At 40.4% G+C, this 18149-nt stretch overlaps 1 protein-coding gene across 1 annotated transcript in view; it reads right to left on the bottom strand.

The window, feature by feature from the left end:
- Positions 1–18149, bottom strand: part of ABHD12 (abhydrolase domain containing 12, lysophospholipase) — a 44164-nt gene that overhangs the window by 14518 nt on the left and 11497 nt on the right. The window contains exons 2-4 of the mRNA XM_061989058.1: positions 9009–9133; positions 5584–5689; positions 3091–3210 (exon numbers count right to left, since the gene is read on the bottom strand). Coding sequence (XP_061845042.1) covers positions 3091–3210; positions 5584–5689; positions 9009–9133 — 351 coding nt within the window. The remainder of the gene's footprint in view (positions 1–3090; positions 3211–5583; positions 5690–9008; positions 9134–18149) is intronic.

Genomic DNA, 18149 nt, shown 5'->3' on the forward strand with positions numbered 1-18149 from the left:
TTTGCTCCTGCCACCACTGCTGCCCCAACTAGTAATCCCACTGTTCTCCAAGGCATGATGCTCTCAGCAGAACCCACCACGTTAACCCAAGCTGCTGGCTGTAGGAATTTTATTCCCTGGCTCCAAGCACAGGAACAAAAAAGACATGTACAGAAGACTGAACAGAGAAAATCAGAGCTGAACGCTGTAAATAAGTCCAGGGGAGAAGCTGCTTTAATGGGGTTTTTTGTTGGGGTTTTTTTTTTCCCCATAAATTGAAATCTAGACAATAAAATGGAAAGGAGAGCAAATGTGCCATTACATGTGTTTTGTTTTAACCCCAGCCACCAACTAAATGCCACAGAGTCACTTACTCCTCCTTCTCCCAGTGGGATAGGGAGAATTAGGGGGTGGGGAGTAAAACTCGTGGGTTGAGATAAGAGCAGTTTAATAACTACAGTAATATATACAATAATAACAATAATAACATGTAGGAATAATAGTACTGACAAGGAATGTAACAAAAAGAGAGAGAAATAAACCCAAGAAAGGCAAGTGGTGCCCCATGCTGTTGCTCACCACCCACTGACCGATGCCTGAGCACTGATCTGACCCTCCTGTCCACTCCTCCCAGTTTATATACTGGGCATGATGTTCTGTGGTATGGAATAGCCCTGTAGCTGGTCTGGGTCAGCTGTCTTGGCCACACTCCCTCCCAGCTCCTTGTGTACCTCCTCGCTGGTAGAGCATTGGAACCTGAGAAGTCCTTCACATATCATAAGTGCTACTTAGCAACAATTAAAATACCTTTTCAACATGATTCTCCCACTAAACCCAAACCACAGCATGGTACCAGCTACTAGGGACTAGGTAGCTGGACATGGTACCAGCTACCAGCTACTAGTAACTCTATCCCAGTCAAAACCCAGACAATGTGATTTAAAATATATCCACAACATGACAAATAACAACATGACATGGCAAATCCACATTCAAAGTTAGCCTGGTGTTGATGTAAGAGTATATTTACTCCTGCACTCATATGAAAACTCCAAAATATTCACACTTGACTGGTTTAGTCAGCACAGCCTCTAAACCAGAACGTGACTTTCCAAACCTCCCTCTAAGAACAGAGGCACTTACCAGACAAAAGCTGTCAGCTTCAGCTGTACTACAAAATACCTAATGCAGCCAAAACCACTCAGGCAAAAATGTGAGGGGTTGCTTCTAAGTCATTTTGAATCATACAAGTCTGAAGAAGAATACATACTTGCTTGAAAAGTCACCCTTGACATGCACACACTGGTGCCTTTTCATGCATTCCTCAAAGTGCAATAGAGGAATTTTTTTTCTAAGGGGAACAAGTAAACATAACATTTTTGCCTCAGCTCCAGACCACTCAGGCAAACCAGAAAACCAAGACAGTGCCTTTTACTTATGGTTAATGCAGTCTGCATCAATAAAGCAGCCCTTTGACAACAGACAGAGCAGCCAGTGTAGGAACAGACAGCAATGCATACACATGCCTGTAGCTTCTCCAACACACAGAGTAAAGCAGAATGGGAAATATGTCATTGATCCATACTTTATCTTGGAAGCACTTGGGGACACCAAGAAGTAAATCTAATCAATACGCACACAACAGAGATACTGGTCCCAAATTACCACCATTAAGCTGCAGAATAGCTTCCATTAGTATCATTTGCTACACCCAGAAAGGCAGAAAACAAGCAAAGTGGTATTTGCAAAATGATGCAACAATTGGATTAAAGCTTGTACTACATCAGCACAATCAGCTTCCAAAAACCCATCTACTCATGCATTTCCTGGCTCGGGGCAGACACGAACTGCCTGGGTACCAAAAAAGAACATTGCTAAGACAGGAATCTAGGTGAAAAAAAGGCAACGTTCTTGTGACATAAAGCCTAGCAAACCTTCGCTACCAGCACAGTTAAAACAGTGTTTCTTTGCTTTACATCATGGAGTTTGTATTGCTACAATGTTCTTGCTCTTGCAGAGTATCTAGGATCAGACACTGGCTTCAAAATAACATGTACTAGCACTCCTAACTCAGAAAGGGGGTGATAATCTTTGTAGGATGCATATCAGTAAGGGAAAAGATCATGTTTTAATAAATGAACTAAAGCACTGTATCATGCAGAGTTGTGGCAGTAAGAATATGACTCAGAGAAACACCCAGAAGTTTCACACTGCTGGTGGTTTTTAGCATCCAACAAAGTATAGAGAACTAAGCTACTTCTGTAACTGACACACATGGTCATCTGTAAAACCACAAATCTTAGAAATGCTCCTGTTCCAGACAAATATCCTGCCTGTATGCAATAACGAAACAAGACGAGCACATTACCTTCCTTCCTCTTTCCTTCTGATTACTTTTTTCCTCAGAATGAATTAACTACTAAAAGAAACTCAGAAAAGGAACTGGAAAGTTTATTGAATGCATGTAAATCACGTAGACACAGAAGCACTAACCCTATCCCACATCTTGATTCCGAGACCACTGTACTGAAAATAAGCACTCCTCCCTACCTGACCTAGTAAGTGGCACAGCCTCCTGGCTTCTAGCAGAGGATACAAAGTAAACTACAATGTCAGATATCTGATAAGTGCAATAAATCAATGGAGAGGCATCATTTCTTAAAACATCCTTTCCTTTTAAAAGGAAAGAAAAGAGAAGCACAAAACTGCTTTCAGATTTTATTTTGCTTTTAATCATAGAGTAGTTTGAGTTGGAAGGGACTTTTAAATTTGGCCATCTAGTACAACCCCCCTGCAATAAGCAGGGACATCTTCAACTAGATCAGGTCACTCAGAATCCAGTCCCACCTGACTATGAATGTTTCAATAGATATAGCATCTATCATCTCTCTGGGCAACCTGCACCACCATTTCACCATCCTTTAAGGTAAAAAATTCTTAAATCTAGTCTAAATCTCTCTTCTTTTAGTTTAATACCATTACCCCTTGTCCTATTGCTACAGGAACTACTAAAATTTGTCCCCATCTTTCTTATCAGTATGTTGAAGTATCAGATGTGGAAAGTCAGGAAAACACAACATTAAACAAAGTCATCACTGTTTTGTGCCTCACCTTGTTCCTGCATTGCCATGCAAGTAAAGGATTACAGGATGGCTGGAACCCAAGGCATCTTCAAACCACAACTGGTCCTTTCCTCGAGCATTCTTCCATAAGGCTGCAGGGACTGTGTGCCTGTACACAGAAGGAAAAATTACATTGTCCTTTTGCTACTCGGTGCCAGCTACTCGAATTTTGAGGTTTAATGAAACTCAGGATTTCACATCTCACACAGTCTTCATAAAACTATCATGATTTGCTGAAAAATTTAAAAGGCAATGGCCAGAGTAATTTCTGCCCTTTCACCTCTATTACCATTGCCTTCAAACTCAGGGCAATGCAAGGCATCAAACTTAAAAGGCAAACCCCCAAAGCACAATTACTGAACTTCCTGCTGTTCTAGAGAAAGAATCTTAGTTCCTCAGATTTTATGCAATTAATTACTTCAATTAACATACTTATACACCACAAACAAGTTCCACAGCTATTCATATATCTAGGTCAGCAGATATTCAGAATAATCAAAGTGATCTGGTTTTGAAAGAATGTTTAATGAGTTAAGAGGCATATCTGACTCCATAACCAATCTGAGGAAAAAGAGGGGCTCACTGCCTGATGAGAAAATCATATATTTTGTTTTCAGACACCAGGTTCTTGAAGGCATTAAATTTTACCTGGAAAAGCTAAAATCAAGAAGAGCCAGGAAATTTTAACTCACAGCTCTTCTTCCACAGATAACACAGCTGGGCAATCTGTTAGAATTCAACAGTGGTGGAATGGAAAACGGAATCACAGACCAAAGACAAGACAGGAGTTTATACTGGAGAGTTACTCTAGAAAGCAAACACTGAAAACAAGTACCTGCCTACAACCATCTCAAATTAGCCCACAGCTGTCAGAAATAACTTAAGAAAGGTGGAAGAGAGACAAACTCCATCTACTACACCTTCCTCCCAGAAGCTCAGAGGAAAAACCAACAGAGGAAAACAACATAAAAGCCTACTTGCATGCATACAGCCAGCTGACGTTGAGTTCTTGAGGAGGAAAAGCGCCCAAATAACTGTCAGACTCCCAACTTCTCCAATTATTCTGCCTCAAGGCTTTTGCAAGGTTATGAACCAAACAGGCTGTGGACTTTGCTTTGGAGGTACAACGACCACAAGATCTTAGACTGCCATTACAGTGAGGCTCTAAACTTTTGTGGAAACCTCTGCCTCAAGTATCAAGTCAAATGACATGGACTCTGAATTGCCAGCACAAGCTGGAAGTTCTGTTTTAGTAAAGATATACAGTACATTTGTAAGGGAAACAATTAAAATCTCAAGATTGCAATCTAAACTTACTCAACAACTTAGCAGGTAGAATTTTCATTGTCCAAACAAAACAACAAGCTGTTATTTACTGGCCTACTCTGGAAAGACTGAATTTCCAGCTTCCAAACATGGATCTTACCAAAATTCACTTAAAGAGAAAGAACCATCTTTATGTAGATGGATGTCACTGTCTCATTTACAAGGTCATACACCTTTCAAGTGAAGAGAAAATCTCTAATGCATTAGTAGATACATCCAAGTTACATACACATGAGTGAAAACTTCAAATCCCACAGCTTACAGATCTAACATCACTGTCTGTATTAAAGAACACCTGGGAATCCTTCCCTCCACACTTGACATGGTATCTCGCCTTTTTCACAGGTGTTTGCTGTTCTTCTATACATATTAAAACTGCAGGCACTTCTTTTTCTTCAAAGCTGGCAGAAACTTGCCTGTGGCTTTGAAACTTCTGGCACTGAGACACAACCAAAAGTGATGACGAGAAAACAGATGCAGAAGCTGATTTTAGTTGGTATAATAATACAGGAAGCACTGAAAGCAGATCTTTTCAGACAGAGAACCAGTCATCTGAGCTGACACTGTGTAACAGGGAGATAAAATGAATTGCCCTTGCCTAGGACCAGAAAATCATCTTTGTGAGGAAGGAATGACAAGTGAGCTCTGACACTGTCCCTTGTTTTGTTGAGACAGTAAACTGCCTGTTCTGTTCTCACCCACTTTCCAAACCTTACATATGTTTTATACACAGAATATTCTTCCTCCTACTCTGAACACTTTGATCCTGTTTTCCTATCTTCCCACACACTATTTCACAAAACAAAATATGAACAGCAGTTAAATATCAAAACTTCAAGCTCCCTGGCTCTCATTTGATACAGAGGCATGATCTTTGTAGCAGTGAAGACTTGTAACCTTTACAATTCCAAATTATTAGGCTTCTGTGAACACACGGGCTGTCCCATTGTGTTTCATACATTACTGATCTGAGTGCAGATGAGATTTGCATACTTTTCAACATGAACTCGGTCACTTGGCAGAGGAAAGCACAAGCATCCTCAAATCAGAGCAGGCAATGTTTGTCACATGCACAGCAAGAATACTGGATAGGCAACACTGCTAACAAAAAGGATAAAGATGCATGGCACACATTGCACAGAACAGGCTTCCTTACCAGACTCCAATGGTTACATCCTCCTCTGGCTGCAGATAATAATTACAGGTGTGGTTTAAGCCTTGATCCTGTGGTCTTTTCAAGTCAATGAAATATGGGACCCTCACTGAAATGCAAGGAAAAAAAAAAAAGAAATCTTTTAATTTTTACCTTTATTTTCCTTAAAAACTGCTTTTAACAAGGCACTGGAGAGTTGTATAAACTGTTCCACTGTGCTGCAAGTATCTAACTCTTTTTTTGTCTGAAAGGATGAACTGGCTACAGCTATGACTCAAATATGAACACCAAAGAGAACAAGGTAAGAAGACACAAGCAATCACCAAAAAACCATGAAGCAGGCTAAAATTAAGAGCTAGGGAAGACAAATCTTCCAGTGACACACATTTAACCATCTCTGCCCAATCTGCTTTGTAAATCTCTCAGACACAAGACAGTTACTCCTGTTGCATCAATAGGGTGGGTTAGCTGACTTGGCAAACCTTTGCATTGTAGCTGTAAGAGAAGCTACTGATGGGACAAACTCTTGGCATAAAGAGTGCATCCCAGAGCTTTAACATGTTTCAGAATGACATGTGGTTTCAGCATCTATAACACAGAAATCTAAAGAAGATACTGCATTATAGTAGCAGTCATCACTTTCCTCTTCTCCTGTAAGAGTAAGATAAATTGTGCCAAATGTCCTCCTGAGCCTTGGAGGAGAATATGCAGCTCATTAGCTCCTTCTCCAAAGACTATCAAGTAAGTGCCCTATCTCCCAGGCACTGCAGCATTTAAAAGAGATTGTGTTAGGCCTGAAACTTCATCTCTTCAAGGAAGAAATCCCCAAAACCAAAATCTTTACACCTCAATTCACTCTTCCAAATGTTTTTACATTCCCCAACATACACAATACACAGTTATTTGTTGCTTGTTGCACTAAACGATTCAAACATGAACATTTTGTTTTCCATCGCTTGGTTCACAAGCTATATCTTACAGACACTGTACTGTGGTAAATGAGGGGATGTGCCTAGTCTAAATGCTTCCTTTTCCATCACCAATGTTGTATGGCCTCTCTAAGTAGCTTCTGACACAGCCAATACCAAAAGAGACACCACAGAGACCTACTAACAGCATAGTGCGGTTTTTAGGACTCTTTTCTCTCAATTATTCAGGCTTTTCCCATAAACTTGAGCTCCACTCCAGTAGAAGCAGGAAGTCTATCTCCTTGAAATTTAGCAATTAACATACCAAAGTTTTTGTGCTATTAACACAGAGAGAAGCACTGATAACGGTGACAAATATTATTTCACTTACCACAAAAAGTCACTAAACAGTCTACAAACACAAAAACCAAAGCAGACAACAGCCTCTGTCAACCTGACAAAACTGGCCTCTTAGACTGAAAATCTATACCTGTGCAAGTCTGTTTTCTCTTATGCAAAAGCATGTGGAAGAGTCTCAGACAAAGCATATACACTACCAGAGACTCTATTGGTCACTGTCCTCTCACCACAGAACTTGCCAGTGCTCTCACAAGGGTGGTGGATTCTCCAAGAGGACAGTGAGATCCATGGTGGAGGTCTGGACAGGCACACAAGTCACTGGTAGAAGTGTTCTGGGAAAATTACTCAACTTCTCTGTACCATGACTTTCCCATTTGTCAAATCTGTTATGACTTTATTGACAGATTTTGTATTACAAATATACTAGCATTGGTATGCCTCTGTGATAGGAGACAGATAAGCACCTACCTCAAAGCAAGAGAAAAATACAGAAGTACAGGTGATTTTTATATATGGCATTTGTCACTGAGATGGTCCATCTATTCTACACATATAGACAAACAGATTGGCAGCAGTAGCAAGGAGACTTAGCACACCAAGGTTTGTTTTAGTGACATGTTTCAGAGCTATTTGATATCATTCACACAACATCATGTGGCAAAAATCACATGATTTGCTAATCATACTGATACACTAAATCTTATCTAGCCTGTATTTATGTTTGTATCTCAGTGTTTTGAAGACTTACAGTGGAAACAGCTTGAGTTCTCTACCCATTTATTTTATAACCTGGAATAAAAGTCTGCCCACAAGAACAAATCCAGACACTGGTTCAGTTGTTAACAGTGGGAAGTGAACTATTAGTTCTTCTTTAGCTATCTCAAAAACAAATGGAAGCACTTTCTCCTGAAGCTCTGTGCTACTATTTTGGAAGTAAATCTCAAACTACACAAAAAGAGGAGAAAAAGATGGTTATGGAGTAGCGATTTATACTCAGAGGTTAAAAAACCAATATGACAGGGCAAACTTATACCACTGTCCTGAAAGAGAAATGTCATTCTCTAGGAGAGGAATTACTCAAACATGCCAATGTGCTTCTAATAACTGTGTCATAATGCACTTTGTACTAAAGCAAATGGGTTTTCATGACATGAGTCACGAGTAAAACCTGACTGCCATCATATAAAGAAGTAGGTACAGTGCTGCAGTGATATTAGTGCAAGTACTTGTGCTACAGGAGAATTATCTGGGTCACTTGGGAACAACTAGAGGTAAGACCTTCAGCGAGAACTAACAAAGCTCTGCAAGGGCAAACTAAATCATCAGAGAAAAAGCAAGGTGATGAAGGTGATGTATTATTCATGGTACCCAACCATCAATTCTCACAATCGAGGCACAGGAGCTGGCCTGCACACGTGCATACCTCACAGTGCCCATGATCCAAGGTGTCAGAATATACAGACCATATAATCAAAAAGACAGAAGTTATACAAAGCAATATATACATGGCTGCTCCTTCCAGCTTCTCCAATCAACAGATTTTTTTAAAACCTCATTACAAAATACAAGTGAGGTTTAAAGACCAATTTAGATTGCAAAGAAGTATCTTTCATAAAGTATCCTGTGGATGTTCAGGCCCCCCTGGGCAACATGGATGCTGAGCCAGCTTGCCAGAGCCACTGCACTGCCAGTTTGACCAAATGCAAAGGCTAAACAGACACAAGGAACACATTCAATCTGACTGCATGAACAGGCTTCTTCTGTCCCAAAAAGAATAACCTCCTAATATGTTTTCAGGTGAAGAGTCACTGCACAGAAAACAATTAACTGGATTTGATTTCAGTTGCTTGCTGTCTATTCATGCAACTTTTAAAAATACTTCAGAAAAATACATTTTACATATTGCAGAGTTTTCCTGAAAGAGGTTCTTTCAGCTGAAAGTTGGCTTCAGTTCGATCACTGTGGTTATATATAAAAGACACACTACAAACACCACAGAGAATGCTTTTCAAGCCATAGTTTGGGGAATTTACAACCTATGAAAGTTCACATTCTTCACAAGTTGTACACATGAAGGATGAAAGTGAAGGCAGACAAACGAAAGATGAAGACACTCTTCCCCTTAACCCCTCACTCATCCCAACAGACCGAGTCACTTACCGAAGTTTAGGAAGACCAGCTTTGCCTGAATAGCAGGGCAAAGCTTTACAAGAAATGGAATGGCTATGTACACTCCCAGCAACCAGATTATTAACTTCCGCAATCGAAACCATAATCCATATCGCCTGTGTAAAACAAAAAGAGAGAAAGACAGATCTGAATACAGCAGGAATTTTACAAAGCATTTTGCACAATCATCTGTGTGCTTGGTGTATTTGAAAACCTGGTCATTTACTCTTTAAAGAAAACTAACTTTAAACAGTACATGTGGTCTCAGTTTATATGAGAGAAAGAGAAGTAACTAAACTGTCAGCTGATGGTACACAGCTTAGAAAAGAAGAACAGAAATTCCTCACCAATTACATTTTAAAACAGTCTGTAACAAGAGTTAGAGTTTCTGCTGATTTGACAGATTTCAGGATGTCTAAAAATAGGTATCACACGTTTGTCTACAAAAAGTAGCCTAACCACACTTCTTATTTAAATCATTATTCAGCAAGATTTTGTTCAGTTAGATTGTCGCATCTTTTGAGGAATGGATAGAATTACACAAGATTTGATGTACAGAGTGGAGGAGATATTCTGCCTTGTGCAGCTAGAAATGTTTGTATCTATCAATGCCCTGAAAAGCAAATCTTTCAAGTCATAAAACAGTCTGAAATTTCTTATCTACAGCATCAAAGAAACCTGAGCTTGGAACAACTGCCCAAGACTTTATTATTATTTTCTCCTGAGTATTCTGATTGGGAAGAGGAAGTTACATTAAAAAAAACAAACTCAAACCAATACCACAAAAATAAAATAAAAAGAAAAATAATCAAAGGATTATACAGCAAGTAGTTGAGCATTTTTTCTTAAATATATACTGTATTTCCTCAGAACAACTATAACATACACACTCATATCTCTATATGCATGTACGTGCTCATAAAGGTGTATTTCTAATGATCTATCTGGTTGATCAACATTTTATGGCCAGAAACACTGCAGCCCTCAACTATTATTGCAATCAAGAACTAAAATGCATGTAAACCCTTCAGACAACAGCTTGCTTTGTTCTCCAGCAGACAATCCTCAGCAGGAAGACATTGCATGCCAGTGAGCAACCAGTTCTCCATATCAGCAACTACCATCACCTGAGAGCAGAGACCAGTTTTTCCAAGAGGTATGAAATTATTAATCTCCCATTTGGCAATTTTATGAGCTAACGTGCACTGAACTTGCTCTACACCTGCTGTAAGAGGGTTTGAACATTATTAGATAGTTTCAACTAGTTGACAAAGAGCCTGAAGACCTCTGTTTTAAGCATTTCTACAAGAAATTGTACAGGGTGTACAGACAGAACTGGGATGGAAATGGTTTAATCATGCACCAAAATCTTCAAGATCTCATGAGATTTTGTATCCCTAGGCTAAAGCCAAGACTCTCAAGAACATTTTTTCAGCATACTGAAAAAGGAGACACTCCAATCCCCACATTCAAGTAAGTTTTTGGTGTGACTGCTAGAATACTCACAAGCAATAGGCTCCTATTCATCCAAAACACAACACAACTCCACCACACAACTGCTTGCCTACAAATACCTGTCTGTCTCCTCTCCCCTAGGAACCATATTCCAGACTTCAGAAACATCTACCATCAAAATGGATGCACTTTTCTTGACAAGCTAAAGGAACTGTCATTTTCCAAAGGGGAAAAAAAATTACTAAGCTACTGCCAACCAGCTCTGGCTGCAACAAGCTCATGCTGAAAGGTTCAACAGATTTTAATACTCCCCATGGCAAAATTGACAATGAAGAGGTGAAGAAAGCCAGTAAGGCTTTCAGTGACATTTCCATACCTCAAGCCCAGTTTCCTAAAGTATTAAGCAAAGGATTAGCAGATGAAACAATACAAAACAGGGGCTTTAGAACAACACTGCTGAGTACTGAAGCCTTAGATTGACCCACCTCTGACCCACTGAGAGAAGCAAATACAGGAGAAGGTGACAGAGGTCACAAGTGCACAAGCAATAACAAACAACACAGAAAATGTGTTGTCTACAACACACACCTACAGTTGTCTTTGAAAGGGGCTCAGCAAAAGTACTCTAGAGCCAGGGTCTGCAGAGCAATCCACTGTGAAATCCTGTAAGGTCAGCTAAATATACATGCAAACCCCACAACTTTGGGCAAAACCCATGCATTTTGCTTGTGCTAATCACAACCAATCACACCACTGTACTCTCAAAAACAACTTTCCACAACCACCTACCACCTATTTCCATGGCTGGAAGGGGTTTGTGGAAGAGAACGGGAAGAGACATCATTGAAGAATAGCTGACAGTTGCTGAGCAATAAGGATATAACTTAATTCTCTTCAATAAGAAACTTGTGTCTTTTTGTTAAAACCTCATCTCATTTAGTTGGTCATTAAGAGTTAACACAACCTTACATTTTCCTCTTTCCTCCCACTTGAGAGGTAACTCCCACTGACAACAGCAGCAGGGCTGAGCAACCAGACAGGATGGGGCTTTCCAAAAAGCTGTCCTGCCTGGGGCCCAGATTCTGTTGCAGACAAACAGAGCTCTCTTGAAGGACTTTTGCATATACCAGGTTTTCAGTCCTACAGAAGAAACCCGTTTGTTTACAAAGGCACCAGAGTCAGGTCTGAACTCCTCCAGCCACAACCACAGCACATAAAAACTCAGGCTTTTTAGATGTCTAGGTTGCAAAAGCACTTAGCATGATCCAGGCCCAAGCTGGAACCAGGAACAGAAACCACTGAAGATGACATTGTCCAAGTAATGCTTCAGAGCTCAAGAATGATTTTAGCTTCTCTTTTATTAGACTGAACCAAGACAACTCTTCTTTTGCTCTGGTACCCCACACCAAATGCTAATTAGTAACCTAACATTTACACCTTATCTCCAGGGAGATGTCTACTTAAAATGCAACCAGGGCAAAGCCTCTATCCAGCAACAAACAGCTTCTCTTCTCCTGATAAATCCAAGACAACCTGCTGAAGTAAAATTATCAGGTAAGTCTTTAGTAAGCAATTTAGCTAAATTAAACTGCTCCTGCTCTGCAGAAAAGCTATTTCAGGAAATAAATGCCCTGCATAGGGAGTGCTCAGGCAAAAGCAGCAGCAGCAGCATACTTTTCACTCCCTTTTCACCAGGAAACTCAGTCCTTCTTAGCTGGAAAATACAAGTGATTTAGAGAACAAGCAGCTGCAAACTGGAGACACTGAAGAACATCATGAACAAGATTGCCAGGAACAATACAAGTAATGTCTAAAAAAACCCCAAACAACAACAAAAAATCCCTTCACACCAATCCAAACCACCGATCCCAAGTCACCACAAAATAATAGCAAAAAAATAAATTCCACTGACATATCATTTTCTCTCTTCGCTCATCAAGGGCTTTTGCCCAACTTCTGGGTTCTGTCCAAACACAGGCAAAACCTGAAGTAGTTTTAGCTTTATATGGGTTTTGTTCCAAAGTGGATATGAAAAATACATTCTCTCACCAAACAAACCGGAAAGAAGAAAATCTCTCCTGTAAGTGTGACATCAGAAATGGAAAGTTTTCCTGTTAAATTACACCTGGAGAGAGATCTTATATTCAACCAGAACAAGTATATTTTGCATATGGACAGAAAGGAAGAGCATCTGGCCTCTGAGGAAGAGCTGGAGGTTCTCTCATGAGAGCTTTCGAGCATGCCATCTTTACAGCACTAAGGGAGCTGCAGACAAACATGCTTTGTCCCACCATGGAAAACAACTGCCAGGCTAAGACTTAAGTACTGCATCATCACACAACAGGGTTTTCAACCTGTGGTCCACAACCAGAGTGTGACTAAAAAGAGCAAATGAGGAAAGCAAATTTACTACAGGCATCTTCAATTCACAGCACTCTCCTCTCCAGCAAACTCTGGAGGTTTTGTAAACAGAGAGTGTCCAGTGACCACACTGTACTCTCTATGAACCTTCTGCACAGATTCAGATTAAAGTATGTTCCCCTGGAGAGCACCTGAATCACTTCTGCATCAGAAGCACTCCAGAAGAGTGTCCATAGGATCTCCTTATCAGCTCTGCTACAAGGGTGAAAGGGCAGACCAAGGGTGAAACAAGAGACCGGTATCATCAGAGTTGTAAAGGATCACGAACAAAAATCATTGGAAACACAAAGATGCTGAGCTTGTAGTTTCAAAAAGACCTACGAGACAAATACATGTTTGGCCCACGTGATGGCTTTTGTCATCTAGCAGAGGCAACAGTAAAATACAATGCTCAAAGAAACACGAGTATGAAACTGCTTTTTTTTTCAGTGAAGGCTGTTTGTCTGGCTGGCCCTAGTGTCCCTCAAATCATCAGCTGTTCAAACTGCAAGCTGGGAATCCTTTCCCAGTAGAAACTCAGAGCATGGGACGTGGAGAACCAAGATCATTGTCATTGTTGGTCACACAAGCTACCTCCTGATTTCCAGGTGACAAAAATGACTTTAAAAGTAGTAGAGAAGAAAAAAAAATAATATGAATAGTGGCAAAAGAAGAACATGTTTCCTCACTTTTCCAACAAAACACAGTTCTAAAGAGATCAATGCAAGAGCGTTACAATCAAGAGGTAGATGAAGACATGGATAAAGGATTAAAAAAAACTGAGAGTCAAAGGGAATTTAAGAGTCTGGGAGACATTTTTTTGTGGAAAAAAAAAAAAAAAGAGTTGTACCTGAAATGACCTATTCTACAGCCTAGAAACTGTAATTGACCCCTAAGCACACAGGGACATGAAGAAACAACACAGCAGCCACACATAAGAGTGGGATGGCCCACACATCAAGTCACTGGCAAGCCTTGCTTGCTAGCCTTGCTTTAAACAAGACATAGTTTCCAGCCCAGGCAGGATCCTCAAAAGCATTCATTTTTCCTTCTTACAGTAAGTTTGGGCAGTAATGTTGCATAGTGCTCCTTCTTATAGGTCCTGATGGAGAAAAGATCACCTGATCTTTTCTTCTCCCTCCCCAAGGGCAGTCTGAGCCACACATGTCGATTACTCTTTTGTTTTATTTCACTTCTTCCCTGCCAAGAAAACAAACAAAGGGAAACAAAAAAAATCTATCTGTCTTCCAACTGTGGGAAAGTACATTCAGAGAGGGGCTCCTGAATCAGGGTTCACAGGCAGGCAGAGGGTCTCATCTCCACTCCAAAATGTTACCAGCAGCTTTTGGACAGCTTGTGTAGCAACAAGCAACAAAATTATTTTCCATTACAAGATTAATACAAGGTCTTTCTCTCCTCTGGTTTGCTGCAAAATCTGCTTTATGTACAGCCAAATGCAAACTGAAAAAAATGCTAATGTCAGAGTGTTTGTCCCCTCCTTGTTTCTGTGCACTGCAAAACAAGATGTATAGGCAACACATGGTTCTTTTCTTTTGGGCCCAGCTATGCAGAATTCTCCTCAATAAGAAGTCTGCAGTCAAGCCTTTATTGTGCTCCACTGGAGGCACTTTATGGAGAGCAGGGAGGGTGAAGTATAGAAAATTCATTCAATCCTGAAAACAGATCATCCCCTGAATTCATGAAAGATACAACTGTGTTCCCACTGGCTTCCAGAACCCTTAGCATCTGAGCAACTGATCCCTCCCTTTGGCATTAGGATCCTTTTTCACAGGATTGGTTCCCTGCAAAACAACTCAGAAAAAGTCAAAGGTCTCAAACTCATCTTGACATTCTAGGGATTAAACAATCATCTAAAAAAGCATAAGCCACAATCTTGGAAACGAGACACAAATATAAAGGCATTACTCATCTTTTTTTCCCCCCCCCAGGTTTGTTTCATAAAACAAACCCAATATATCATGGACATGAACCACACAGGTATCTGCACTCTCAGAAACTTTTAGTCTTTGCTCTGAAGTGTAAGAAGAAAACTAGCTCTACCAGATTCTTTGCCACCACAAAAAGTTCCTTACAATCTTGAACTTTCATTCTTTCTGAAGAAATATTCTAGTCTCTCTCTAGAAAATTAAACTGCGCTATAGGATTAGCACTTGAGTACTTCTTCCAAAGAGTAAAAACATTACATTGCAAAGAGTCATTTCATAAGGGTAAAGGATTTAACAATTTTTCAAGCACTCTGCAGCAGAATAAATGATTACTGACACATGCCACATCGATGAAGAATACAATTTACTTCTTGATGTCACAAAACACAGCCTGATCTTTCAGTTATTAAGATGAGGCAGAAAAGGCTGGATATCTATTTGTTCTTTGACAGCCTCTGTAATTCCAGCATAAATCCCTCTGCACATAAACCCAAGCATTAACAGTAAGAGCTGTTAGATTTGTTACCAAGAAGGATCAGGCAATTAATACAAGGTAAATTACCATTCTATGCCACCAAAGTTACAGAAGATGCAACAGGCAAATTCGTACCCAATCCTACGGCTTTCATGACTGTAGCATCCAAAATGATCATTATTTGACTTAAAAGAAGCATGTGAAATCAGGGACTAGTTTAGTCACGTCATAGGTACATGAACAGGAAAGAGGTTACAGGAGATCCTGAGAAGTCACCCAGTGCATTCCCTCACCCTAGAAAGGACACACTACCTAAAACAGTTGTCTGCTTAATTCCTCCCAACAGCTCCTAGGGAAGTGAAATAGTCCACACTGAACAGTGATTGTTAATTTTTTTCCTAGAAAGAGAGAAGCATACCACAGCATTTCAAAAGCTGAATCAAGATTTTCACAGTGGATAAAGAATCATAGAATAGAATGGTAGGGGTTGGAAGGGACCTTTAGAGATCATCTAGTCCAACCCCCCTGCAGAAGCAAGTTCACCTAGATCAGGTTGCATAGGAACATGTCCAGGCAGGTCTTGAAGACCTCCAAGGAAGGAGACTCCGCAATCCCTCTGGGCAGCCTGTGCCAGGGCTCCATCACCTCAACAGGGAAAGATTCTATGAAACCAACACTGACAAGGAGATACCAGAACATCCATAAAACCTTTATGGTTAGTATTTGGCAGGAAATTAAAACTGTTCTAACCACAGAAAAAAACCTGTCAGCTACTAAAATGTATTCTTTGCTGCTGTTATAGCAAAAAAACATTTTCTTCCTCTTTTTTTTTTTTGGTTTGCTGAATAGCATGTTGTATTTCAAAAGCACAGCAGAACACTATCATGAGCACTAGCTTATTTCTCTGTTCATAGCAGTATCACAGACACTGAAAGCTGCATACACAGCTCCAGAGAAGTGCTGCACATCAGCAAACAGAAGCAGAATATTCTATCTCTATGCTCACCAGCCCTTTCAGCATCCCATCCCTTATTTTCTATTAGCAGCATCCCACATAACAATATCAATCAAATATCTACTGATGCTGCCTTCAGTTAGGCCTGCTATCACCTTTAAGAAATCCCCTCATATAATCTTTCAGTCAGAGAAGTTACCCAAGTGCATTTAACAAGCTCTACATAGGTGAACTATCCCACTTTCTATTTACTTTCACATCTGTGCAGCGTGAGGCTGGCAAATGTTAATGTGGCCACGAAAGAAAATTCATTGTAGGAAAGATCTGAAGCCATGTCCACATCATAGTGGATACATGCAAATACATCTAAAAATCAGCTTTTCAAACTGATCCTTTTGTAGAGATGGTTTTACTGGCAGAAAAGTCTGTCAAAAGGAGGAGTCTCCAGAATCTTTTCTCTTGGCAGCAGCAGCAGCTTACAGAGACTGTACAACTGCTGCCTTAAACAGATTTCTCTAGAGCAATATCCTTTCCTTCCCTTCATGGCAAACTCTATTCCTGAGCTCTTCCCCAAGACTTCCTTATCTACTTCAGCCCTCAAACCAAGCTGCTGCCTACAGGACATCTCCTTTTGGCTGAGGTAAGAGCTTCAGGCAGTTCTCTTCCAACTGTCTGAATGCAGATGAGGTTTGAAACTTTAAGCTCTTAAATTCCCCCAGTCCTAGCTCCTTCATGGTCTAGCTCCCCTTTTACAGCTCCGACTCACTTCTGCGCTTCCTTCTCCTTAACATCAAGTGATTAAACATTAACTTAAACAGCAAGAAGGAACTCACCTGAGCTACTCAGAACTCAGGCCTGTCTCTCCAAGAGTTATAACTTTAAAGTAAAGGAGAGCATCTCAAGGGACTGTGCTTTTCAGAGAGGGACAGCAAGCTCCGGCTATTGAGACCCTAATAAACACATTTCAGCTTGTAGAATAGGGAAAGATCTTGAGTAGGACCTACAAGAATCAAGACCACAGCACAGCAAGAGGGGGAAATGCAGCATCAGCACTCAGAGTGGAAGAGGAAGGCACTGTTGATCAGGTAGGTGATAGCAACGAAACGGCAGAGAGGGTCATGCAGATAATGAGCAGTGCAGAAAAAAAACCACACGAAGTCTATAAAGTCAGGGAAAGGCAAATTAGTGTACAAATGTTAAGGGTCAGAAACAATGGAGCAGCCTGAAAGTAATGTCTGAGCCTTTGGCAATGAAACATTTGCAAAAAGCAAAGCAAATGAAGCAAAGTAGGGAAAGGCTCATGAAAGCATTTACACACCTCCCAGGACAGAGATACTGGAGTAACTTTTACCCCTGAGCACCACATCCCTTCCCAATGCCACATCTTTGGCTCTGCTAAACTGAGTACCCTGAAAGGTTGTACCAACACTGCTTGTCTAGTTAAATCATTTTAACTATCCACACTTCCTCTGAAGGACAAGAGCCTGTAACACCAGTCTTGATAACTTACATTCTAATTGCCTGAAATCTACGTATGTGTTGAAGACCAGGAGACAAGAACTAGTTGAACATTCAGCACTGATTTGTTCGATATGTACAGTGATAGCACGGCCTAAGTAACACCTATGTTACTTCTCACTGCTTAGGTAAACGGTATTAGCATTAGTTTGAGTTGTGTGCCACAAGATTAACCTGAAAGCTGTCTTTGAAGAAGAAAGGAGCAGATGCTTCTGTTATCTTAAGTACATAGCAAACAATGAATAGGCGTTAGAACAATTGACTTTTGGGACACAGAAGCAGGCTTGGGGATTAAGGTTTTAAGGGTGTTGATTTGCCTTGAATACATGTTCTGCAACAGGCCTATAGTTTGTGCCAGAACCTTTGCAGTATGAGCTATTTGT

The sequence above is a fragment of the Colius striatus genome, chromosome 2 (genome assembly GCF_028858725.1).
Source record: "Colius striatus isolate bColStr4 chromosome 2, bColStr4.1.hap1, whole genome shotgun sequence".
NCBI classification, from domain to species: domain Eukaryota; kingdom Metazoa; phylum Chordata; class Aves; order Coliiformes; family Coliidae; genus Colius; species Colius striatus.